The sequence below is a fragment of the Staurois parvus genome, unplaced genomic scaffold, assembly GCF_062004578.1.
Source record: "Staurois parvus isolate SC_StPar_1 unplaced genomic scaffold, SC_StPar_1.0 ptg000819l, whole genome shotgun sequence".
In the NCBI taxonomy this organism is placed as follows: domain Eukaryota; kingdom Metazoa; phylum Chordata; class Amphibia; order Anura; family Ranidae; genus Staurois; species Staurois parvus.
This window is the reverse complement of record NW_028318615.1, coordinates 339,658-367,251: the sequence shown is the minus strand read 5'-3', so window position 1 is coordinate 367,251 and position 27,594 is coordinate 339,658. Positions and strand designations below refer to the sequence as shown.

The 27,594-nt window shown below is 46.3% G+C and overlaps 1 protein-coding gene across 1 annotated transcript in view; it reads left to right on the top strand.

Annotated features, from left to right (window-relative positions):
• The window catches only part of LOC149443970 (uncharacterized), an 88,765-nt gene that overhangs the window by 22,610 nt on the left and 38,561 nt on the right, over nucleotides 1-27,594 (top strand). The window contains exon 2 of the mRNA XM_089655111.1: nucleotides 9,375-9,382. Within this exon, the coding sequence (XP_089511237.1) occupies nucleotides 9,375-9,382 (8 nt within the window). The remainder of the gene's footprint in view (nucleotides 1-9,374; nucleotides 9,383-27,594) is intronic.

Genomic DNA, 27,594 nt, shown 5'->3' with positions numbered 1-27,594 from the left:
AAATTTTCCCACGCGTGGTCCTGCTGGACCCTCTTCCGAATGACCCCTGAATATCATTCTCTCATGGGCCTTGCTGTCTAACTCTGAATTCCCTCTGCATCCCATGATGTTTCTGGCATTACCTTCTCCCCTGTGTGAAATCTCTGATGTTTGAAAAGATGCAACTTCCGTGAAAAACATTTCCCGCACTCAGGACAGGATTACACCTTCTCCACAATGTGAGATCTCTGATGTGTGTGAAGACTTGACTTCTGTGAAAAGCATTTCCCACACTCAGGACAGGAATATAGCTTTCTCCCTGTGTGAGATCTCTGATGTGTGGAAAGATGCGACTTCCGTGAAAAACATTTCCCGCACTCAGGACAGGCATACATCTTCTCCCCTGTGTGAAATCTCTGATGTCTGGAAAGATGCAACTTCCGTAAAAAACATTTCCCACACTCAAGACAGGAATACATCTTCTCCCCTGCGTAAGATCTCTGATGTTTGGAAAGATGTGACTTCCGTGAAAAACATTTCCCGCACTCAGGACAGGAATACGGCTTCTCACCAGTGTGAGATCTCTGATGTTTGTAAAGATTGGACTTGTCTGAAAAATATTTCCCGCACTCAGGACAGGAATACGGCTTCTCACCCGTGTGAGATCTCTGATGATTGTAAAGATTGGACTTCTGTGAAAAACATTTCCCGCACTCAGGACAGGAATACGGTTTCTCCCCCGTGTGAGATCTTTTATGCACATTAAGATTGGATGTAGAATTGAAACATTTTCCGCACTCAGTACAGGAGAAGCTCTTTCTTGTTGGAAGGCTGGCCCGATCCCGCACAGTCTGAGGTTCTTCAGGATACGAGGAATCCGATGGTCCATCTACACTGGGGGGTGTCGGATGGACATTGGAGGGAACCGGATTTTTTCTTGGACTATACTGTATGATGTTCTCATCTTCAGGGCAAGAATGTTTCTTCTCACCTGTGTGAGATCTTTTATGCTCATTTAGTTTCGATTTATAATGGAAACCCTTCCCGCACTCAGGACAGGAATATGGCTTCTCAGCTGTGTGACGCCTTTGATGTGTTTTAAGATTAGACTTTTGTGAAAAACATTTCCCGCACTCAGGACAGGCGTATGGTTTTTCACCCGTGTGAGATCTGTTATGCTCATTAAGATGGGATTTATAATAGAACCTCTTCCCGCACTCAGTACAGGAGATGCTCTTCCCTGTTGGACGGCCGGCGCAGTCCCGCAGAGTCTGAGGTTCCTCAGGATACGAGGAATCCGATGGTCCATCTACACTGGGTGGTGCCGGATGGACATTGGAGGGAGCCGGGTTTTCTCCTGGACTATACTGTGTGATGTCCTCATCTTCTACTTTCCAGTCTGGAGACAAAGTGAGACAATCCTCGGAGGTTTTCCTCATCTCCCGGCCATGGACTAAAATACAAAGACAAAGATTACTAGACAGGAGCTGATTGGTTCCCCCAAACCAGGACTCCGCCCACATCAGGCAGCTTGGTCTCTGAGGAGCTTACAATTCCACCCTCAAGGGAACTAGGAAATGGCTCCTCTGATCTCCTACCAGGTCATTTCTTTATTCATGGACCTTAGTCAGAGAGTGAGGAAACAACCAGAACTGTCTTTTATAGGAGGGACAGTGATGAGGGGATTATAGGACGAGGGTCCCCACCCCCTCTATCACTCATCGCCATCTTCCCAACACAAGAAGTACTGCACTTCCTTATTTAGTCCATGATTTAGTCATGAAGAACAGCGGGGCTGAGCCCCACCAGAGGTCAGAGAGTGAGGATGGGGGGAGAACAACCAAAATGAAGAATGGACTGCAGGGGTCAGGAGTATGTAATGTACAACAAAGTATATAGTGCAGGGGTCAGGAGTATGTAATGTGCAATATGAGTACTGACCCCTGCACTGTATAATTTATAATATTTGTATTCAGTAATCAGTGGAAGATTAAATGTTTACTGTAGACAAGTTGCAGAGATCCCACACCGCTGCCTCCCATCTCCTGAGACTGCACTCAGTGACTTGGGGCTGAGACTATACAGACATATCCCTCCACCCGGCACAGCCAGCAGACCACAGAGCAAGGAACCCTGGGAGAAATGTTCTGTCAGAGATCTTACTAGACCCGGGCATGGGGAAGGAGACTCAAACCATATGCCCCAGGGGCCTAGTTAGAGTATCTCCTGTGCTGAAAATCTACATTTTGCTGCCAGCTGAACCCCAGAACCTCCATAAATCCAGTCTAGAGACATAAATTGTGTCTGCAGCACAGAGAAGGAAGATTATCCGAGAGAAATCCAGGAATACAGGACGGGGAACACAGCTCAGGAAAGTGACCAGGGGATTACAGGCTGATATCACCCAGTCCCCGCCCTACTCTGGACCAATCAGTGAGCAGTATGGGTGGAGGAATGGATTTAGTGTTCATGACCCACCTGTGCTGATCTCTGTAGGAGTGTCCTCCTCTATAAATGTCCCCGTTATTCCATCCTCCTCCATAGACTGCTGATCATCCCTCACATACGCCTCTTCTTCTTCTGCTTTCACCTCAAATTCTATATCGATTGGATCTCCACTCTAAATCAAGGAAATGAGAGAAAATATCATCTGTAAAATGTAAGATTTATGATTGTGACATCACACACAATCCACACATTGTCTCTATGAGTCCATGGTCTGGATGCTCCATCCCACCAACCTTGTAATAGTGAGGGATGGTGTGACCTTCCTGTGTGGAATCCCGGGAATACAGAGGACGGGGACATCTCTCTGGTGGGTTCCCATGACTGGATCCATCTGTAGGAAACACACACACTGACTGAATCCATTGTTTCTATGTGTTTATCAGATGATGGGGGATCTAGGTGGATCCTCCGTACTGCTCTCTCCTTTACAATAAAGTCTCCTCTTACCCGGTGATGTGAGGGGCGGCTGATTGTCCATCATGACGTCCTTGTAGAGATCCTTGTGTCCTTCTAAATACTCCCACTCCTCCATGGAGAAATAGACAGTGACACCCTGACACCTTATAGGAACCTGACACACACAATGATACAGTCACCATCCAGACACATCCCTTGTCTGTTACTGGAGAATGTCCCAGAATTCCCGGCACCGCTCACCTCTCCTGTCAGCAGCTCAGTGATCTCTCTGGTGACTTCTAGAATCTTCTTCTTCTTTCTCTCTTCTATCAGGGAGGGAGGTGGAGGCAATGTGATGTCATATGATCTCCAGACTTCACAGGAGGAAAACTCTACATCTGAACACAAATAGTCACATCAAATGATATTCCCAGAATCCTCCTCACCTCTCCATTCAGGTCTCCATTTTATTAAAGCCCCACTTCAGGCTGAGGTATAATTCCCCCCCACAGGACCCCCACACTACGCAGGGTATAGGCTTGTTGCAGCATTCTGATGTCATTACATACAACGCAGGACCAACAGTCCCTCTTTACATGTGAGGATACCAAGGGGCCCCACATCCTAAGAGCATCAGAGAAATGTCAGATGGAGGGACATTGGGAGGAGGAGCTCTGAGGTCAGTGTGATGTCATAGGATTCCCTGACTAGATGGAGGGACATTGACGGGAAGGAGCTGTGAGGTCAGTGTGATGTCATAGGATTCTCTGACTCTGGATGGAGGGACTTTGGGAGGAGGAGCTGTGAGGTCAGTGTGATGTCATAGGATTCTCTGACTTCCATCATAAAGAAGATGAGGGGGAGGGGAGGAAGTCACTGAAGGTGACCATAGATCCATGGAAATTCAGCTGGTTCAGCAGGGATCGCTCACATTTCCATCCATGTGTGGCCACTGCAGGATAAAAGCCACTCCCCCAGCGGCTGCAGCCAATAGCTTCAGTGCTGATCCGTGTATTCTGAGAGCGGAGGAGTCCCCCCATTGTCAGAATACAAGAGTGCAGCGGGGAGGATTCCCCCATCCACCTCCAATGTGTGGATGGGGGAATCGCTTCAGTTTTTATTGTCACCCCGCTGGCTGAACGATAAAACTGAACCATGTAGGCCAGCTTTGGGAGCAAATATATTATCATCAACTCCTCCCCCTGAAGGGGTTCATCTACGTATTACCTCCTCTGCTGCCAGATCCAACAATGTCTCCTCTCTGCTTCCTCCTGATTCACCTCTCCCTAGTACGTCCTGAGTGTATCTGACATCACTTCCTGTCTGTACCTGACATCACTTCCTGTCTGTACCTGACATCACTTCCTGTCTTCCATAGAGACCTCCTGTCTGGGTAGAAGTGAGATCCCCACCTTGTGGAGCTCAGAGGAACTGCAGCCCCGAGAAGCGTCTGGTAGTGTGACCCCGGCCTTGTGCTGGGTGTGTATGGACTGTAGATCCTTATAGAGGGGTCACCTCCACTCCCACCAAGGGGGACAGAAATATATGACTTCTCGGGGGAGGGGTTTTGGCCCCTTTGATTTTGCAGTAACATTGATTGCAGATTTAGTCCTGTAGAACATCTGGTATATGGATACAAAGCCCCCCAGCTGGGAGTAAAGGGTGGAAATGGCTGGTGACCCCCAGATTTGGGCAATGATGTCATCACTATAAATGGATAAAACCCGCGCTATGTGTAACAACTCCAAACCTACAAAAACCTTCTAGCGGACTGCTGCTGTAACAAAGGGAAGGATTCCCTGTCATCTAGAAGAGCATTATGTGTCACAGCGCTGTCCTATTGTGTGTGCACAGAAATCATCACAAATACACTACAAATATGTGGAGACATTCAGAGATAAAGAGCTCGGGGCTCCAAATCCTATTCTCTGCACATCCACTGCTTCCACTTTACACCCACTTCATTGGTCTTATGGGGTTTATCAATAAATGAAGGAAACTGAACCGTGTGCAAATCCATCCACAACATAAAGTGCTTTGTGCTCAAGATGCTGCTCCCTGCAAATCCACTGCTTCCACTTTACACCCACTTCATTCATCTCATCAGATTTGCTCCTATAGGAAATCATTTATAATGATGTCCCATCTCACTACTCGTAAAAACAATTCTGCAGCTAATTGGCCACTAGGATTACTTTTACATGAAAGCCGACCACCAGCTAATAAACCAGCACTAGAATGATGCCTGTAGCTGCAAGCATCCTCCCGGTATAACCACTCCAAGTCCAGCGACGTTCCAGTACATTGCTGGTCCATGTTGGACATATATGTACCAGCAGAGAACACGGACATACGATGAATCGGGTCTGCAGGCCAATATGACTGCAATTCATTCTTTTCTGTAATGTCCATGTTGAGGGTTCGGCCCAAAAATGTTTTAATTTCATAAACGGTGATAGAGTTCCATGTGAATTGTGTGACAAGAGCTGAATTTGGGTGGCGGCCATGTATTGTGGTGTATAAATTGCCTTGGCCCACAATTGGTACAAATCTTCTGTGAAGAACAGTGGAGGGGCTGAACACTAGTGCTGGCAGTGACCGGGCCGATCCGGCTAACACTGAGTATTGGGGACACTATACAAAGCCGGCACTAGTATAGTTCTGTTCATGATCAATATATTGATCCGTACAAACACTATACTAGTAATGGCGGTGATCAGCGACCTATAGCGTGAGTGCGACAGTGTGCGGCCAATCTAACGCCAGCTGACCCTGGCTGGGAGGGGCTTACTGACCCTGACACTATGTGATGTCACTAGTGGCAGGAATACAGAGATCAGTGAAACATTCTATATACTGACACTGTACTAATGGCACTGGCTGGGTGACGGGGCCATCAAAGGGTTAAATGTGCTAATCTAACATGTGTGTACAATGTAGTGGTGCTTTTACTCGGTGCCGTGTTCTCTCTTCTCTCCCTGGACTGACCGGGGGCAGTGGGGGGGCGCAGGCGCATTGACACCCCAAAACAGGAAGCAATGCAGATTACGTCACTTTGCCAAGAGCTGCTGCTCGCCCACAAAATGCGGGTAAGTGGTTGGCAAATAGTTAAAAAAAAACCTTAAAAACATTTTAAAACAAAATTCTCAATATGGCATTTAACTTTTTTTTAATACTTGTATCAGAATAGTAGGATGTTACCATAGTAACCATTGTACTACTGTGGGGGGAGGGGGGTGATCAGGGATTTTGTTTCCACACTTTTCTTTGCAGGAGAAATAATGGTGATTTCTCCTGCAATGCAAAGCTTGCTGTCAGAACTGAACTCATTCATCAACTGTCATCAGTGAGTTAGATTTTTGACAGCTCAAGATAGTGATCTGTGATTGGCTGGAGCTGGTCACATGGTACAGGGTGCTGTGATTGGCCATATGTATCATGTGACAGCTGTGGGCCAATCACAGCTCACTAGGAGGAGAAGCACAGCTGTTATGAATGAGATTGATTCATAATAACTGCTTACATTGGGATCACCTAGAGATCACATGATCACCGGGTCACAATCACTGGGATCTTCATTCCGCTGTATCCACCAGACACAGCAGTCGGGGGAGGGGAGCACTGTGTGCCGGCTCGGGTGTGTGGTGTGCCTCCTGTGTTAGTACAGCCAGAGTGACGTATAAGTACATTGCTTTGCCTGTAGCTGCCGCCTGGCCACAGTACATTGCGGGTGGGAAGCGGGTAATCTAGGACTAAGGATTCCAAGCTCACTCCTTGGGCCATGATATCATCCAGGCAAGAAATGTAAGTTCTGTGTTCCAATTATGAGGTGACAACAGCATAGAGTGCTTTCAGGATAATGGACAAAGGTAGACAAGCATTGCATGCTGTTGTTGTGTGAAGCAAGTCTGTCTCCTTTTTTATTACAGATAATACATTTTGTTTGGCTTTTTCTACATTGTTCCCCGATCCTGACATTCGTGGCCTCCTGGGCTGGATGTGCCGCTGGATCCAGGCCCTGGAGCAAGCCCTGGAGGTGGAACCAGACGAGGACCAGCCCAGCCTTGGAGCCTATTTCAGGCAGCAATTTTAGTTTAGTTACAATTTTTTATGATGTTTTATAGTTTTCTATTGATTGTTGGTAATAAATGTTCTATTTCTCTTGGACAGTGCCCTGTGTTGTGGCCTTCTTCAGCCTTTGCAGGTCGGCAATCTTCTTCATTGCAGTTGGAGCTGATCTGCATGTCCCTAAAGCATTGCAGGACTCTGCTAGCTCCAGCTGCACTGGACAATCTTGCTTACCTGGAATTTCTGGTAATGTCCAAACAAAGTGTTTTCTGGCAAGTCCAGCTTTAGGACTGTAGCAGATAGGATTGCATGTTTCCGAGAGGTAAACCAGCTCCTTCAATCCTAAGCTGGGATACATAAAGATTGAAGTTGTCTGCTTGCTGTCTGCAGCTACTCCCAATCTTGGTTTGCTTCCTCTTGTGAAATGCTGCAACAGTTTACACAGAACACTCCATTCACGTTACATTGTTCACGTTTGGAGTAGCTCTTCATTCCATCCAGGGACTTCTACATAGCTTGGTGGAGTGGAGTTGTGCAGACTGCCAAAAGGGGGGTGCAGCCAAGTAGACAATGTGTGGGGGGACCCTGTGGGCCAACTCTGTCAAGATGTCTCCCATCACCTCATCTCTAGTTGGGATTGGCATTACACAGAAGTCACATGACTTGAAAGCTGCTCTTGGAAGGACTATCAGTTATGGATGAGACCAGTTACATGCAATGTCCCCCAGAAAAGAAGGGGCCCTAATGGGCAAATTGTCTATCTGCTCCACACATACCACTTGGATCCAACTTGTTGCTCATTCACGTCAGTGTTTTGGCAACAAGAGGTGGGGAGGGAATGAAGTGAGGAACAAGTGTCCACTGGGCACATAAATTCCATAGGCACACACGTCTAGAATCAGGCAGCTAAAGATCCTATGCTCCCCAACCAATCTCGGGGCAAGATGTTACACGGGGTGTAAAGCAAACTTAGTCTGGGTCCAGTTAGTCCAGCATAATGATAGTCCAAACAACAGAAGGCCTTCTTCTTATTCTCCCAACTTTTCTGTGTCTCTAGCATTCCTTGGCAGGCTTACTGTGTGTAAGTTGTGTCCTGGTGTCACGCCTGGTGTCCTGGATATTACACACTTCTTGTATAGTGTGTGTCAATGAAGTAGCACAGGGAACATATTTGGACAGCAGTGTCAGTCTCTGGGGAGGTGAGTGTTCCATGCAGGAGTCTTGGCCAAAATCAGCACCCCAAAAAGACAAAAGCTAGCCGACACTTAGAAAACAAGCTGCAATATTGTGTGTTCCCATATTGGGGAACGTTAGCCTTGCCCACAGAGTCCACTGAGAATTCTAAGCTCCCTTGGGGCAGCCAAATGGTTAGCAGATAATGGCCAACCGCTACATGTGCCAGAGAACTTGTGTGATGGGGAACAGCTAAAACTATTTGCAGGACAGACCACCAGGTGAAAGCAGCAGAAAGGCCAAAGAGTCTAACCACCAATGCCTCTGGAAGGGTCACCTTTTAGTTTTCTTTCTGAAGTGCTGCTTTTTTAGTGTTTGCTATTTGGAATTATTGGTAGCCATACTCAGAAAAGCACCTGTGTTGGATTCCCGACATGACCAAGCCACCATTATTACCCCAAATGCATTTCTGACAATTTGAAAGACACGTTCTGCTACTTTCCAAATAATGTTTATTACAAAAAACATACACAATTAATGGGGAGGAGGAGGCGGCTGCTGCAGAGGGGGTGGGTGTGACGGTTGGGGGGGTACAGTGTGTGGGGGGGGCTGGGAAAGAGTGGTGGGGAGGGAGTGCTGGGGGAGAGGTTGAATGGGGGGAATGGAAGACAGGGAGAATGTGGGGAGGGGCATTTGAGGGCTGAGGAGAATGGGCAGGATGTGGAAGATGAGGGTGGAAATGGGATTGAGAGGAGGGGCATGTAGAAACAAGGGGAGGGGGTGTGAAAGTGGGGGTGTGGTCAAGGGGAGTGTGAGGAAAGTGCAGAAGAGGGATCCATGGGGAAGGAGGCATACTGGTCTTCGGGTGGGATTTCTTGAGGGGGCTGCTCCAGAGTGGGTAGTTCCAGAATCGGCACCTCCAAGGCTTGTTCGCCTGCTGCTTCCCCGGCACTTTCAGCAGGGAAACTCTGTGGCAACCTTGGCATTGGCCCCAAACAACTACTGCACATGGGTTGGGAGCCTCTGGCCGAAGGTGCATTTTGTTCAGCCCCTGCTTGACATAAGGCCCGGATATCATGACTAAGGTCCTGCAATGCTGTAGTCTGATCCCTGACCGCGGTGACAAGTCCAAGCAGGGCTTCATGTTGGAGCACCAGTAACCTTTCTATATTATTGGATGCATTAGAAAGCCTCCTTTGCTCCCATAATCTCTCCATGTTGAACACCAGCCTTTCCCCAAGCTTGAGAAGGGGAACGGGTCCAGTTGGACGGGGTGCCAATCCAGCTGCATCCAATGTTGGCTGCAAAGAGAAACAAACAAAAAATGAAAGAGTGTTTAACACACAGCACAAGGGTACAGTAGGACAGGGGGCTCGTCTGACACCAAACACTAGATCATGTTCTTGTCCCACCCCTAGGACCAGGTATTGGTGAATGCCTTTCCCTGACACATTACACTGGATCAGCATTTGACTGAAATGAATGGTTTGGCATCTTTACCCAAACTGATACCTTCCTGCTGATTTGTCACATGCACATCACTCCCTCCAGCTCCTGACTAAGCAAGGATCCAAAAAAAGTAAGTTACACATCACGTTGCCAAGTCCTGCCCAGCCAGGAACGGAGTTATACTCTAAATGGGTGACTCATTAGGGAGAACATCTTTAGCATCTCTTACCGGAGGTTCAGGCAACTCAGGTGGAGGTGACGGCATTTCACACAAGTTTGGAGTGCCTGAACTTCCCTGCACCACAAAACAAAAACAATGCATGACATTTCCCAAATACACATGCAACATGCATTTGTACCTCCCCCACCCCATTACAGCAGTTCCCGTACCCCAACATCAGATGCAGATTCCTCTCCCACTCCAACAGCTGGGGCCTCCAGGGGCAAAAGATGATCTGCAAATAGAGTTCAAGATGATGATTAGTAACAGATACTAGTTGGGCTGTATGTATGATGTGACATTTGTGACCAAGGTTTGAGGGATTGCTCATTGGTATGTTCTTCACCCAAGTTTATCCAGACAAATAGGACACTGGCAGCCACAGCCCAGGAGACTGGTAGGGAGTAGAGAGAGGCATGGTAAGGCTCAGGAGCAGGGGCCACAAGAATGAGGGGCCACCTTTCCTGCCAAACAAGGAGGCAGATGTTAGGATGGCTCCATTATGCCCATAAGCTACTGCAGCCATTTTGACCATGGGCTTCAAACATTAAAGCAAAAGATATAACATTTGTCATTAAGGCAACATTTCAAAAAGGATTCAATAGGTTATAGAAGGGTCACCCAGGGAAAAAAAGGGGTCAGATCAAATCTAAATGTTCCCCAAAATCAAATGCATGTAAATGCACCCAAAAGAATTGTTGATATAACTGTTGATCTGAAGAGAGCAAGAGCAATGCATCCAAAACTCCTTTAATCACTTTTAAACCGCAGGTCTCCTGCAAACTCAATGTGAAAAGGAAAATAATGAACTCATGTGGCAGTCTCAGAGTTACTTGATCTTGTATCTGAAAACATTAAACAGCCTTTCCAGATGATTGGAAGCTGAGCTACAAAGGGCGGGACTACTCAATATTGAACCCTACGGACTAAGACTGGGATGTCATTGAAGTTCATGTGTGCGGAAAGGAAGTCATCCCAGCAGTGTTGGCAATATAGTGTATTTGTCAATGAACTATAGATTAGTCTTTATGATGCCTTTTGGGCTTTCCACCGAGATTCTCGGTGAATAAGTCTGGCAAAGGAATAGATCTTCCTGCTAGTCATGTGATGTGCCAAAACAAAGCAATCTAATTATTGGCCCCAAGTTTACATAAGAGGCCCAAAGCATTAGTTAGGTTCTATTTTTTTGGGGGGGGGGGAGCACTTTAAAATGATTTGCCCCTGGGGATTCCTTTTTCAAGAATTAGAAAAATGAAAATTTTGTGTAATTTTATTTGGATCTGGTTGGGTTTTTGGACTCCGGGAAAATGGCCCCAAGAATACTCAGTCTTGGTATGTATTTGATTTGGCCTCTACATTTGGAGCAATGGGAAAATGGTCGCCATCACTTGGAACTTGACGACTGGGTGAGCAGCTACATTTCTTGATGTTGACCAAGTTTTCCTATGCTGAAGTCCCAGATCACATGATGAAACAAGTCAGGAGAGGGGCCCACTAGACATCACTGCCAGCAGGGTCAGCACGGCTTTTATAACCACTTGCCTACCCGGCACTTAGACCCCCTTCCTGCCCCGGACAATTTTCACCTTTCAGCGCTGTCACACTTTGAATGACAATTGTGGTCATGCAACACTGTACCCATATGACATTTTTATCCTTTTTTTCACACAAATAGTGGTTGCTTCTGGTGGTATTTAATCTCTGACGGGTGTTTTGTTTTTTGTGCTATAAACAAAAAAAAGAGCTAAAAATTTTAAATCAAATTTTTGTCCTTGTTTCTCTTTTTCAAACAGGTAATTTTTCTCCTTCACTGATGTGTGTTGATGAGGCTGCACTGATAGACAGCACTGATGGGCACTGATGGGGTGGCACAGATAGGCAGCACTGATGGACACTGATGAGGTGGCACTGATAGGCAGCACTGACTGGCAGCACTGCTGGGCTCTGATCATCAGGTCAATGATCATCAGTGAGCTGGTGATCGGTGCCGATCCACCCTCTGCCAATTGTCGGTTATCTGCAGTACTTTCCTCACACTGTGACAGCATGAGGAAAGTGCAGCCGATAACCGGCAACTGCATTTACCGGTGATCTGCCGTGATCACATGGTAAAAGGCCGCTGTGATTGGCCTTTTACCACATCATGTGATCAGCTGTGTCCATAGAACACAGCGACCCCTGAGATGGCTGGGTGTGCACCCCCAGGGACATGTGGGAGGGCGTGTTCTGGGAGTACGTCATAGGATGCCCTCCCTGGACTGTAGCCAAATGACAGCTACAGTGCGGGTGACAAGTGGTTAAACACTTCTCTGGAAATCTGCATCCTTAAGGGGCCAATAAACTCATTGAATGGAAATGTAAACAAGTATGAGCTCTTCTGGGCTTTAATTTTAACAAGGATTTGGCTGGAGACCTGCGGCCTTAAAATGAGACTTACTGATTCCAAGTGAAGTGGAGGAATGTTGCCAGTTCTGCCACCCATAGTGGTGACCAAAGTGTGTTTGACCTTCCCTTTGTGTGGCTCAAACCTGAAGGTGAGCGGCACGATTGGGAGGTGATGGGTCCCTGTAGTGGATCATTTCCTGTATATTGAGCAGGCATGATATATGATGTCACTAAACACCAAACACATCGGATATTCTGGGACTGTCAGAGTTGAGCATGTTGACGTTGGTCAGATTACATGTATGTGTTTACATGCGTGGAATGTTTTTGTGTCTGGGAGAAGTTGTGAAGTTGCGAGGGCGAGTCTGATTTGGAACGCTCAGGAGGTGTCAGCTAGTTAGTGATGTTTGGAACTTTATTGCTCTCATCAGTTAGTTCCCCCATTTGGTTTGGTGGGGTTACCTGCTTTTCATGGTTCAGGGAAACTGGTCCCAGGACATTTGGCAGGGATTAGACACATTTCTGTGTGGTAACAGTTTTCCACACTGATTTCTCTAGGGGTTTGAGCGCAATACAGTGAGGAACCCCAAAGAAATCCAGCGTGTTGTGGAGATATATTTGTGTTCACACAGAGTTTAGCATTGGTTTGTTCTGCATTCCTAAGAGGATGCTCATTGGCTCATCCTGAGTGATTATGATTGTTGTAGACAAGCACATTAATACATACCCAGATCTTCCTCCATTCCTGGCTGCAGTGGGGGGAGCCGCTCCTCCTCCTCCTCCTCCTGCTGATGTTGTGCTGTGAATAGGACATTGACATGTGAGATGATTGATGTTCTAGCAGTCTGTTCAACATTACGGGGGGGGGGGCATTCCCAATGAGTGCTTACCAGGAGGGAACATCTCTTCATCAGCGTATGTGTGATCTGGCTTGTCCTCTGATGGGCTGGCTGGGGCTGCCCCTGCCTCGGGATTGGCTACAACACAACACAAGACAAAATGAACAACAAATGGTAAATGTTAAAAAGATAACACAACTTTGAAGACACAATATGGACATGTGTAGTGTACTTACCACTCTGCCAGTCATCAGTATCTTCATGAGCCGTCACCCCAAAAATCGTGTTGAGACCAATGATTGGCAGAAGTGCCCGTTCTGCCTGAGACAGTTCCTGCAGATGGTCAGGGTCCACCCCATGCCTTGTAACATGCCCCTGCCGAGCCCACAGAGTCAGCTTCTCCTTTAAATTCCACCTCAGATCACGCATACGCTTCTTCACATTCTTGGGGTACCGGCGTACCATCCTGCCCACTGCATTTACGGCCACCGTGATTTCCTTCCACAGACGGTCCTTTGCTGCCTTACCGCTGCGGTAGGACCTGGGCCCCGAGATGCATTCAGCCCGTTCTACATAAGCAGCCACCATGGCCCAGATCTCATCATGGGAGAAGGGTGGAAAATTGGGCTGGGATTGGGCCTGGGCCTGGGACCTTCTGCCTCCCCTTGATGTCCCTTCTCCTGGGCTCAAAGGGGATACAGCAGCCCCAGGTGAGGTCCTCAACTTAGCTTCCGCCTTTTTTCTGAAGGAAGACTGGCCCCTTCTGCCACCAGTTTGTGACCCCTTCACACCACAGTCAGACCTCTGGTCCACCCTAGCCCTAATGGACCCCTGGGCCCCAGTAGCTCCCCTGGCATCATGGCCAAGGTGTGGCCCAGTGTCCCCCCTGGCACCATGGCTCCCCCTGGAAGCCTGGCCTTTTTGCCCCCTTGGGGGTGCCATGGGAGGAAACGTGGGCAGGGAGTCTGGCTGGATGCTGTTTGCAGCAGCAGTGGGTCCTAAGTGGTGGGATGTCCGTGTGTTAGTGTGGAAATCTGCAACAGAAAAAGGGACATAAGGGCAAGGGTCAGTTGTCTGGGTCAAAAGACTGGAAGAATTGCTCTGTCAGAGATTTTGCAAGACCAGGGCATGGGAAAGAAGGTCCAAGACCCAAATGCCAAGTCAAGCAACGTCTATGGTGAAAATCAACATTTTTCTGCCAGCTGAACCCCAGAACCTCCATAAATCCAGTCTAGATACATAAATTGTGTCTGCAGCACAGAGAACGAAGATTATCCGAGAGAAATCCAGGAATACAGGACGGGGAACACAGCTCAGGAAAGTGACCAGGGGATTACAGGCTGATATCACCCAGTCCCCGCCCTACTCTGGACCAATCAGTGAGCAGTATGGGTGGAGGAATGGATTTAGTGTTCATGACCCACCTGTGCTGATCTCTGTAGGAGTGTCCTCCTCTATAAATGTCCCCGTTATTCCATCCTCCTCCATAGACTGCTGATCATCCCTCACATGCGCCTCTTCTTCTTCTGCTTTCACCTCAAATTCTATATCGATTGGATCTCCACTCTAAATCAAGGAAATGAGAGAAAATATCATCTGTAATTTATAAACTCACATTAAAAAATCCACAAATTGTCTTCATCAGTCCGAGTTCTAGATCCTCCATCCCACCGACCTTGCAATACTGAGGGATGGTGTGACCTTCCTGTGTGGAATCCCGGGAATACAGAGGACGGGGACATCTCTCTGGTGGGTTCCTGGTATTAGGTGGCTCCATCATATCCTTGTGTCCTTCTGAAAACTCCTCCATCACTCCATACTCCTCATCCTCCTCTTTATACTCTTCTTTAACATCAATATTATCATCCCCGAGGATTCCACTCTGAAAGATATAATAAAACATTCATTGTAACAAACATGCTGTGTATAAATCACAACTACCAATAATTGTCATCATCTACCTGATGATGGTGAGGGATGGTGTGACCTTCCTGTGTGGAATCCCGGGAATACAGAGGACGGGGACATCTCTCTGGTGGGTTCCTGTAGCTGGATGACTCCACCATGGTGTCCTGGTACAGATCTTTGTGTTATCTTAGAAGCTCTGACTCCTCCATCCCCCCATCCTCATCCTCCTCCTCTTTTATCTCTTTGTTAACCTCAACTTTAGGATCTCTCAGGTTTCCACTCTGAATATATAATAAAAATGACATCAATGGTAACAATGCAGATAATGTACAGATCCTAATGATACTATCAGTGATTGTTCCTCATCTACCTGATGATGGTGAGGGATGGTGTGACCTTCCTGTGTGGAATCCCGGGAATACAGAGGACGGGGACATCTCTCTGGTGGGTTCCTGGTATTAGGTGGCTCCATCATATCCTTGTGTCCTTCTGAAAACTCCTCCATCACTCCATACTCCTCATCCTCCTCTTTATACTCTTCTTTAACATCAATATTATCATCCCCGAGGATTCCACTCTGAAAGATATAATAAAACATTCATTGTAACAAACATGCTGTGTATAAATCACAACTACCAATAATTGTCAACGTGATGATGGTGAGGGATGGTGTGACCTTCCTGTGTGGAATCCCGGGAATACAGAGGACGGGGACATCTCTCTGGTGGGTTCCCATGACTGGATCCATCTGTAGGAAACACACACACTGACTGAATCCATTGTTTCTATGTGTTTATCAGATGATGGGGGATCTAGGTGGATCCTCCGTACTGCTCTCTCCTTTACAATAAAGTCTCCTCTTACCCGGTGATGTGAGGGGTGGCTGATTGCAAGTCCCTGATGAAGTCACATGACAGTGACGTAACGCGTAGGTCGGAGAACGGAATGTGGTGACGTCATTTCTGACATGAACGGCCACAGCCATATTGGTACACCCAGTACACCCATATCAGCACATGTGATTGGTGCGTTGTTTGATCTGTTCCCATGTAAGTCCTCATTTGTCTTTACAATAAATATGATTAATTTATAATATCACACTATGGAAGGACTTGTTCTTGTCTCCCTGGGAGTGCTGTGAGCTGGCTGTTCTTTCTGGTCCAACAATCCCCTGGCAGGAGTTCTGTGCACTGGTGGATTTCCGTGTCCAAAGGTGAAAGATCTATTACCACCGCTGAGCAGTATGGTACACCAGTGAGGGGATATCATCCCTACATCGCCATTTGGGATTCCACTTAAAGGGCCCCTGCAGGGAGTGTCCTGAAAGCCTTTTGGCCCCTTGGGGTCTGGGCACAGAGATGAGGAGGCAATGTAGCCGGTGTGGGATTCAACAATCATTTACCTATCCACGTTGTGGTTTGTTTTTTTATGTGTTTTTGTTGGACATTTTTGCATGGACTTTATGTCTTTTTTACAAATTTTTTTCTTCATTGTGTTATTGTATTTGCAGTGCTCAGTAATACATTCATTTGGTGTCGCTGTGCGTTTATATCACCATTTCCTCTTTTATACTAGCCGCACTCTATATATGTTTGCCACATTTATTGATGGTATTTCTATGGTCACTTATTAGTCGGTTTATGTCACATGGCCTTTGGATGCACATTGTGGTGACTCTTTAGTCGCACGGTCACAATGTTTGGCCGCGCTGTGCGTTGTTATTGTCATTCTTCTGTGATAAGTGGTTTGTACACTTTTCATATTAAGCTCTTCATTTTGTATTTTTCACATTTTGCTCCACTTTCTCCTCAGTTGTATTCACGTTATGTCATGTATGTTGTGACGGACTCCTATGTCCCACTATTACTGGGATTGAGTTCAGATTTTATTTCTCCCGGATCATTTCCGTGCGTTTTGCCCGCGGTCACAATTTATTGTCTGTTACACCCTGTGGTCCTCATTTTGGACTTCTATGATTTCACCTTTCCCTTCACTCCCATATTCCTTCCATTTACTGATGATGTTCTGGTGTATTCTCTGTTGTCTTCTCATCTCATGATTTGTATTGGAATATCTGCGGCATTATTGTGATTAGCGCAGCATCAATGTTCTGTCTGTTGTCTGTTACTAGTGGTATAGCCGGGTGTGCGCTGCGTCCCAATAGTCCCATCTTTTCTAGTAGCAGCGAAAAACGTTTTTTACAAATTTTTGCCCCCTACAACATTACTGTGTATATCTTTGACTCATGACAACTATCCAAAAACAGAAAAGGAAAAGGGAGGGGAGGAAAGTAACACAACACCTCCATAGAGTAGTCACTTGTATCATAACATCAACTACAATGACATCCCAGCTATGAGGAGATGACTCCCGGTCACCATAGAGCCACAGGATAATACACCTGGGCCAGCCCATCAAACACTTTGGGGGTATGAAAAAAGTAGGCCCAGCCAGTCATTGGAAGGCAGGTCTAAGGGTGTAAATATAGATAAAACAATCTAATATCTTATTCATCCCAACAATTTCAAAAAGGTATCTTACCAAAAAATGTTTATATTGGTGCTTAATTGATGGAACAAACGCACTTGTCCGGCGAGGAGACGACCACAACCGCAAAAGGGCACGGAATAAGGATTGTGCAACGAGGATCATAAATCTGATAACCTGTACGGATTAACAGCCCTGGAAGAATGGCACTGGGCGGCTGTGAACCGAGGCCTATGTAGTGTCCAGGCGAGGCACGTCTGTGTTGTGACGCGTGACGTCACTGCGTCCGGCCATCAATGATGACACCGGCGTGCTATGGCCATTCATGCTACATCACAGGCCTGCACAGGGAGGGACAGAAGGTCCCTACCAAGCCACGGAAGATTGGACCCTAGCAAGGATACACAAGGGACACCACGGGCACCCGGCCGCACATCAGGCCCAACCAAACGGCCCATCAGCCCAGTGAAAAAACAAAGGAGCATTAGAAGGTCCAGACCCCAGAGGCCAGGAGGGGAAACAGCAGCAGGATGCATACACATATAAAGATTGATAATCATACAGCAATGTGCTGCAACAGCGTAGTATACAGAGATAGAAACAAAATAAATATCATAATAAAGGTTACAAAATGGACATACGTTATAGCAAGGCTGGGAACTACATCGGTAGGGGAAGTAGCACACACAGCTGCAATGATTCCCACAATATAGGCACTGTATGTAAACAGTAACTTGAAGAAATTTACAGAAATATAAAGAGTTCATGGAAAGGACAGAATTATAAAGGGATCACGGAAATGACAGAATTATAAAGGGATCACGGAAATGACAGAATTATAAAGGGATCACGGAGATGACAGAATTATAAAGGGATGACGGAAATGACAGAATTATAAAGGGATCACGGAAATGACAGAATTATAAAGGGATCACGGAAATGACAGAATTATAAAGGGATGACGGAAATGACAGAATTATAAAGGGTTCACGGAAATGACAGAATTATAAAGGGATGACGGAAATGACAGAATTATAAAGGGATGACGGAAATGACAGAATTATAAAGGGATGACGGAAATGACAGAATTATAAAGGGTTCGTGGAAATGACAGAATTATAAAGGGATCGTGGAAATGACAGAATTATAAAGGGATCACGGAAATGACAGAATTATAAAGGGATGACGGAAATGACAGAATTATAAAGGGTTCGTGGAAATGACAGAATTATAAAGGGATCGTGGAAATGACAGAATTATAAAGGGATGACGGAAATGACAGAATTATAAAGGGATCACGGAAATGACAGAATTATAAAGGGATTGCGGAAATGACAGAATTATAAAGGGATCACGGAAATGACAGAATTATAAAGGGATCGTGGAAATGACAGAATTATAAAGGGATCGTGGAAATGACAGAATTATAAAGGCATGACGGAAATGACAGAATTATAAAGGGATGACGGAAATGACAGAATTATAAAGGGATGACGGAAATTACAGAATTATAAAGGGATGACGGAAATGACAGAATTATAAACGGAAATGACAGAATTATAAAGGGATGACGGAAATGACAAAATTATAAAGGGATCGCGGAAATGACAAAATTATAAAGGGATCACGGAAATGACAGAATTATAAAGGGATTGCGGAAATGACAGAATTATAAAGGGATCGCGGAAATGACAGAATTATAAAGGGATCGCGGAAATGACAGAATTATAAAGGGATCACGGAAATGACAGAATTATAAAGGGATCGTGGAAATGACAGAATTATAAAGGGATCGTGGAAATGACAGAATTATAAAGGCATGACGGAAATGACAGAATTATAAAGGGATGACGGAAATGACAGAATTATAAAGGGATGACGGAAATTACAGAATTATAAAGGGATGACGGAAATGACAGAATTATAAACGGAAATGACAGAATTATAAAGGGATGACGGAAATGACAGAATTATAAAGGGATGACGGAAATGACAAAATTATAAAGGGATCGCGGAAATGACAAAATTATAAAGGGATCACGGAAATGACAGAATTATAAAGGGATGACGGAAATGACAGAATTATAAAGGGATCGCGGAAATGACAGAATTATAAAGGGATCACGGAAATGACAGAATTATAAAGGGATGACGGAAATGACAGAATTATAAAGGGATCGCGGAAATGACAGAATTATAAAGGGATCGCGGAAATGACAGCATTATAAAGGGATCACGGAAATGACAGAATTATAAAGGGATGACGGAAATGACAGAATTATAAAGGGTTTGTGGAAATGACAGAATTATAAAGGGATCACGGAAATGACAGAATTATAAAGGGATCACGGAAATGACAGAATTATAAAGGGATCACGGAAATGACAGAATTATAAAGGGATCAGGGAAATGACAGAATTATAAAGGGATCACGGAAATGACAGAATTATAAAGGGATCACGGAAATGACAGAATTATAAAGGGATCACGGAAATGACAGAATTATAAAGGGTTCACGGAAATGACAGAATTATAAAGGGATGACGGAAATGAATGAATTATAAAGGGATGACGGAAATGACAGAATTATAAAGGGATCACGGAAATGACAGAATTATAAAGGGATCACGGAAATGACAGAATTATAAAGGGATCACGGAAATGACAGAATTATAAAGGGATGACGAAAATGAATGAATTATAAAGGGATGACGGAAATGACAGAATTATAAAGGGATGATGGAAAGGACAGAATTATAAAGGGATCACGGAAATGACAGAATTATAAAGGGATCACGGAAATGACAGAATTATAAAGGGATCACGGAAATGACAGAATTATAAAGGGTTCACGGAAATGACAGAATTATAAAGGGATGACGGAAATGAATGAATTATAAAGGGATGACGGAAATGACAGAATTATAAAGGGATCACGGAAATGACAGAATTATAAAGGGATCACGGAAATGACAGAATTATAAAGGGATCACGGAAATGACAGAATTATAAAGGGATCACGGAAATGACAGAATTATAAAGGGATGACGAAAATGAATGAATTATAAAGGGATGACGGAAATGACAGAATTATAAAGGGATCACGGAAATGACAGAATTATAAAGGGATCACGGAAATGACAGAATTATAAAGGGTTCACAGAAATGACAGAATTATAAAGGGATCACGGAAATGACAGAATTATAAAGGGATCACGGAAATGACAGAATTATAAAGGGATCACGGAAATGACAAAATTATAAAGGGATTGCGGAAATGACAGAATTATAAAGGGATCGCGGAAATGACAGAATTATAAAGGGATCGCGGAAATGACAGCATTATAAAGGGATCACGGAAATGACAGAATTATAAAGGGTTTGTGGAAATGACAGAATTATAAAGGGATGACAGAAATGACAGAATTATAAAGGGATGACGGAAATGACAGAATTATAAAGGGATGACGGAAATGACAGAATTATAAAGGTATGACGGAAATGACAGAATTATAAAGGGATCGCGCAAAAGACAGAATTATAAAGGGATCGCGGAAATGACAAAATTATAAAGGGATCGCGGAAATGACAGAATTATAAAGGGATCGCGGAAATGACAGCATTATAAAGGGATCACGGAAATGACAGAATTATAAAGGGTTTGTGGAAATGACAGAATTATAAAGGGATCACGGAAATGACAGAATTATAAAGGGATCACGGAAATGACAGAATTATAAAGGGATCACAGAAATGCAGTATATCATAATATGTTTCACGGAAGATTACTTACGTCTTTGAAGCCCAAATTTCTTACAAAATAGCAATGGAGGTCACTCAAAAAAGAATCCCTAATAATTGCTATAAATATCAGATACATTCAGTTCAATTGAAAATGGATCCAAAATTCAACACAGGACCCCCACATAACTCAGGGTAAAGCTTGGCATAAGCAATTCTGATGTCATTACATATGACAGGACAAACAGTCCCACTGTGCTAGTGAGAATAACAAGTACCTGCTGACATCCCAAGAACATCAGAAAAAAACAGATGGAGGGGCATTGGGGGGAGGAGCTGTGAGGTCAGTGTGATGTCATAGGATTCTCTGACTCTGGATGGAGGGACATTGGGGGGAGGAGCTGTGAGGTCAGTGTGATGTCATAGGACATATAGACTCTGGATGGAGGGACATTTGGATGCGGAGATTTGAGGGGTCCTCTATATGAGGCTCCCATGCAAACCAAATCTTTGTTCCTGGGTGTGTCCTACCTCTCGTGAAGAGTGACCTTTGACCTTTACCATCCAGAAATCTGTCCGGAATCTGTGGAAGTAAGCTGTCATGTGATCAGGTGACGTGCGGAGGAACGGAGTGTAAATAGCAGACAATTGTCTCCAGAGCCCCTAATGGTGGGGATGGATTTGGCGGCGTGCTGGTGCCAAGTTTCCTCCCCCCAGGGTCACTGCAGGTGTGGAGAAAAGCTGTGTAAGAGGATATGGAGGACAGATGAGGAGGAGATCCAGGAATCAGGAGTCAGGGCAAGCAACAGACGAGCGCATCCAAGAGACCAAGCCGGGGTCACTACACAGAAAATCAATCCAAGGAAACAACAGGCAGGACGAGGAATAGCAAGAAGGAGCTGAGAGACAAGTGAGAATATTGCTCAGCCAATGGGAGATGATCTCAGCGGAGTCCCCCCATTGTCAGAATACAAGAGTGCAGCGGGGAGGATTCCCCCATCCACCTCCAATGTGTGGATGGGGGAATTGCTTCAGTTTTTATGGTCATCCCGCTGGCTGAACGATAAAACTGAACCATGTAGGCCAGCTTTGGGAGCAAATATATTATCATCAACTCCTCCCCCTGAAGGGGTTCATCTGGGTTCCCACACTATATATCTGTGTATCATCATCTGCTGGAGATAAAAGACGTCACAATGACTATGGAGGAAGAGGACAGACGTGACTATGGAGGAAGAGGACGGACATGACTATGGAGGAAGAGGACGGACATGATGGGGGGTTACTGGGTGTAAATAGAACATAACATCTTATTACCTCCTCTGCTGCCACTTCTCCTCTCAGCTTCGCTTCCACACTGAAAGTCTTGTCTGTACCTGACATCACTTCCTGTCTGTTCCTGACATCACTTCCTGCCTGTACCTGACATCACTTCCTGTCTTCCATAGAGACTTCCTGTCTGGGTAGAAGTGAGATCCCCACCTTGTGGAGCTCAGAGGAACTGCAGCCCCGAGAAGCGTCTGGTAGTGTGACCCCGGCCTTGTGCTGGGTGTGTATGGACTGTAGATCCTTATAGAGGGGTCACCTCCACTCCCACCAAGGGGGACAGAAATATATGACTGCTTGGGGGAGGGGTTTTGGCCCCTTTGATTTTTCAGTAACATTGATTGCAGATTTAGTCCTGTAGAACATCTGGTATATGGATACAAAGCCCCCCAGCTGGGAGTAAAGGGTCCACAAGGTGCTGATCTCACCTATACTCACACAGGAAGTCTCTATGGAATGCAGACAGGAAGTGATGTCAGGGACAGACAGGAATTGATGTCAATCACAGAAAGGAAGTGATGTCAGGTACAGGCAGGAAGTGATGTCAGGTACAGACAGGAAGCAGAGAGAGACATTGGAGGAAGTGGCAGCAGAGGAGGTAATAAGATGTTATTTAATATTTACACCCAGTAACCCCCCATCATGTCCGTCCTCTTCCTCCATAGTCACGTCCGTCCTCTTCCCCCATAGTCACGTCCGTTCTCTTCCTCCATAGTCACGTCCGTCCTCTTCCTCCATAGTCACGTCCGTCCTCTTCCTCCATAGTCACTAGAGATGAGCGAATCGAACATGGCGAAGTGGAATTCGTTTTGAAGATTGGGAAATATTCGATTCGCGACAAATCCAAAAATTTGCAAACTTCGGATGCACAAATCGAATTTTCCCAAAAATGGCGGCGACATGTGTGGCGACGGAGCGGGGATCTCTGGGAAGGCGCGCAGACAAGGCGCGCTGACCCATAATGCATTCATTCATGACATGTGATCGCATTAGCCAATCAGCAGCCAGCCAGCCAGCACTGTGTAATGGTAGAGCTATAAATCGCGGCCATCTTAGAATTCTCCATTAGCCTCCGGTCATTCAAGAGAGACAGACCTGTCTGTATTGAGGGACAGAGTTAGGGCCACAGAGACTTTAGGGCCACAGAATCGTTACTCAGGGACACAGAATCGTTACTCAGGGACACAGAATTGTTACTCAGGGACACAGAATTGTTACTCAGGGACACAGAATCGTTACTCAGGGACAGACACAGAATTGTTACTCAGGGACACAGAATCGTTACTCGGGGACACAGAATTGTTACTCGGGGACACAGAATCGTTACTCAGGGACACAGAATTGTTACTCAGGGACACAGAATTGTTACTCAGGGAAAGACACAGAATTGTTACTCAGGGACAGACACAGAATTGTTACTCAGGGACACAGAATTGTTACTCAGGGACACAGAATTGTTACTGTGGGACACAGAATCGTTACTCAGGGACACAGAATTGTTACTCAGGGACACAGAATTGTTACTCAGGGACACAGAATCGTTACTCAGGGACAGACACAGAATTGTTACTCAGGGACACAAAATTGTTACTCAGGGACACAGAATCGTTACTGAGGGACACAGAATCGTTACTCAGGGACACAGAATCGTTACTCAGGGACACAGAATCGTTACTCAGGGACAGACACAGAATTGTTACTCAGGGACACAGAATTGTTACTCAGGGACACAGAATTGTTACTGAGGGACACAGAATTGTTACTGAGGGACACAGAATCGTTACTCAGGGACACAGAATCGTTACTCAGGGACACAGATTTGTTACTCAGGGACACAGAATTGTTACTCAGGGACACAGAATTGTTACTCAGGGACAGACACAGAATTGTTACTCAGGGACACAGAATTGTTACTCAGGGACACAGAATCGTTACTCAGGGACACAGAATCGTTACTCAGGGACACAGAATTGTTACTCAGGGACACAGAATTGTTACTCAGGGACAGACACAGAATTGTTACTCAGGGACACAGAATTGTTACTCAGGGACACAGAATCGTTACTGAGGGACACAGAATTGTTACTCAGGGACACAGAATTGTTACTCAGGGACACAGAATCGTTACTGAGGGACACAGAATCGTTACTCAGGGTTACAGAATTGTTACTCAGGGACACAGAATTGTTACTCAGGGACAGACACAGAATTGTTACTCAGGGACACAGAATTGTTACTCAGGGACACAGAATCGTTACTCAGGGACAGACACAGAATTGTTACTCAGGGACACAGAATTGTTACTCAGGGACACAGAATCGTTACTCAGGGACACAGAATTGTTACTCAGGGACACAGAATCGTTACTCAGGGACAGACAGAGAATTGTTACTCAGGGACACAGAATTGTTACTCAGGGACACAGAATCGTAACTCAGGGACACATAATCGTTACTCAGGGACACAGAATTGTTACTCAGGGACACAGAATTGTTACTCAGGGACAGACACAGAATTGTTACTCAGGGACACAGAATCGTTACTCAGGGACACAGAATCGTTACTGAGGGACACAGAATCGTTACTCAGGGACACAGAATCGTTACTCAGGGACACAGAACTGTTACTCAGGGACACAGAATTGTTACTCAGGGACACAGAATCGTTACTCAGGGACACAGAATCGTTACTCAGGGACACAGAATTGTTACTCAGGGACACAGAATCGTTACTCAGGGACAGACACATAATTGTTACTCAGGGACACAGAATTGTTACTCAGGGACACAGAATCGTTACTGTGGCAGAATTGTTACTCAGGGACACAGAATTGTTACTCAGGGACACAGAATCGTTACTGAGGGACACAGAATCGTTACTCAGGGACACAGATTTGTTACTCAGGGACACAGAATTGTTACTCAGGGACACAGAATTGTTACTCAGGGACACAGAATCGTTACTCAGGGACAGACACAGAATTGTTACTCAGGGACACAGAATTGTTACTCAGGGACACAGAATCGTTACTCAGGGACACAGAATCGTTACTCAGGGACACAGAATTGTTACTCAGGGACACAGAATTGTTACTCAGGACAGACACAGAATTGTTACTTAGGGACACAGAATTGTTACTCAGGGACACAGAATCGTTACTGAGGGACACAGAATCATTACTCAGGGACACAGAATTGTTACTCAGGGACACAGAATCGTTACTCAGGGACACAGAATCGTTACTCAGGGACACAGAATCGTTACTCAGGGACACAGAATTGTTACTTAGGGACACAGAATTGTTACTCAGGGACACAGGGATTACAATTGTTACTCAGGGACTGGGGTGCTTATTGAATTATAGAGTATGTCAGACAACACGCAGAGGAGTGGCAGAGGAGGCAATGTTTCAGGAGCGAGCAGACGTGGCAGCAGAGGAAGGGGTCGAGGCAGCACTAGTCGCAGCCAGAGGCCAGTGCTCCCGGTGTCATCCAGCGGTCGTGTCTCCACCGACAACCCTGCCGTCATCGATTGGTTGGCTCGGTCGTCTTCCTCTTCCCAGGTCACCTCTGACACCTACAGCCAACGGTCGGTGGGTACGTCAGACACAACCGTTAGTTGGCATGGCCCGGGAGCAAGCCCACTGAAATCACGTGTCCTCTACCTGCCCCTGTCCTTTGGTGTTCCCTCACCAAGCGAAGTATCGCATGCTGTGGGCTCAGCCCCACTGTACAGTGAGGAAGAGCTAACAGAGGGCGGTCAGGAACGAGAGGAGACATCCGCCTCTTCAGCAGCCAGGCGAAGAAGTACTGGCGAGGAGAGTGGCTCGGTAGCCGGTCTAGACAGGTCTGTCTCCTGACCCACACGCAGCCGAGGGGGCTAGTAGTGACGCGGAGACCCTAATTGATGATGATGAGGCTGATCGCACTTGGCCTCCTCGTCGTCATCAGGCTATTGCTTCCGCATCATCAGGAGAAGAGGGTGCCAGCTTGCCAGCGAGCAAAACAGTCGGTGGGTTGCCCAGGAGGCAGCAGGGTCGCAGCAGTGTCAGTGGAGGCAAACGGCCACGGAGTAGAGCACCAGCTCCACTGCAGCCTACCACCACGGCCAGTAGTGGTGCCGGTGTGCACGGAGGAAGTAGCAGTCAGCCAATGAGGAGTAGCGGGGGCAAAGTTTCCTACTCAGCGGTGTGTCAATTTTTCGTGGAAGTAAACGTAGCCGTATGTCGACTATGTGGCCAGAAAGTCAAGCGTGGCCAGGGGGCCCATGTTGGGACTACAGCGTTGCGTCAGCATATGCAGCGTCGCCATTCGGTGGCCTGGTAAAACCGTGATAAAGATACGGCGGTTCTGCCTGCCCCAGCCCCCGCTCCATCACCCGCTCCGTTACTTGCTCCGTCACCCGACGTGAATCGCCCTCTATCAGCCAGTCAAGGCTCCAACACCTCTGCTGAGGCGAGTTGTCGCTCGTTGGCATCTTCCGCTCGTTCAGATGCTCCTTCTCCTGCTACTCCTCTTCACGGATTCCGTCAGCAGTCTTTATTGGAATCCGTTTCCAAGAGACAACAGTTTGCGAGCACGCACCCGACGGTGCAAAAGCTGAACGTCCTCCTGTCCAAGTTGCTGGTGCTGCAGTCCCTCCCTTTCCAAGTGGTGGACTCAGCACCTTTCCGAGAAATGATGGCTTGTGCCGCACCGCGGTGGAGAGTGCCAAGCCGGCATTTCTTCGCCAAAAAGGCAGTGCCAGCCCTGCATTCACATGTAGAAGAGATGGTGGGCCAGTCTTTGAGCATGTCGGTCTCTGCCAAAGTGCACGGCAGCGCCGACGTGTGGAGCTGTAACTACGGTCAGGGACAGTACATGTCATTTACGGCCCACTGTGTGAACGTGGTGCCGGCACAGCCGCACCAGCAACTTGGACAGGTCACGCCGCTTTTGCCTCCACGTTTGCACATCCTTGGTCCAGCAAAGATGTCCGCCTCTACCACCTCTTCTTCCGCCGTGTCCTCAGCCGCCACCCCCGTGCCAAGTCCCATGCCCCAAACATGTTATTATTTTTAACATAGGCCTCTGTATGGCCTTCAATTTAAGCTGCTTACGCTTCGCCACTCTGCCA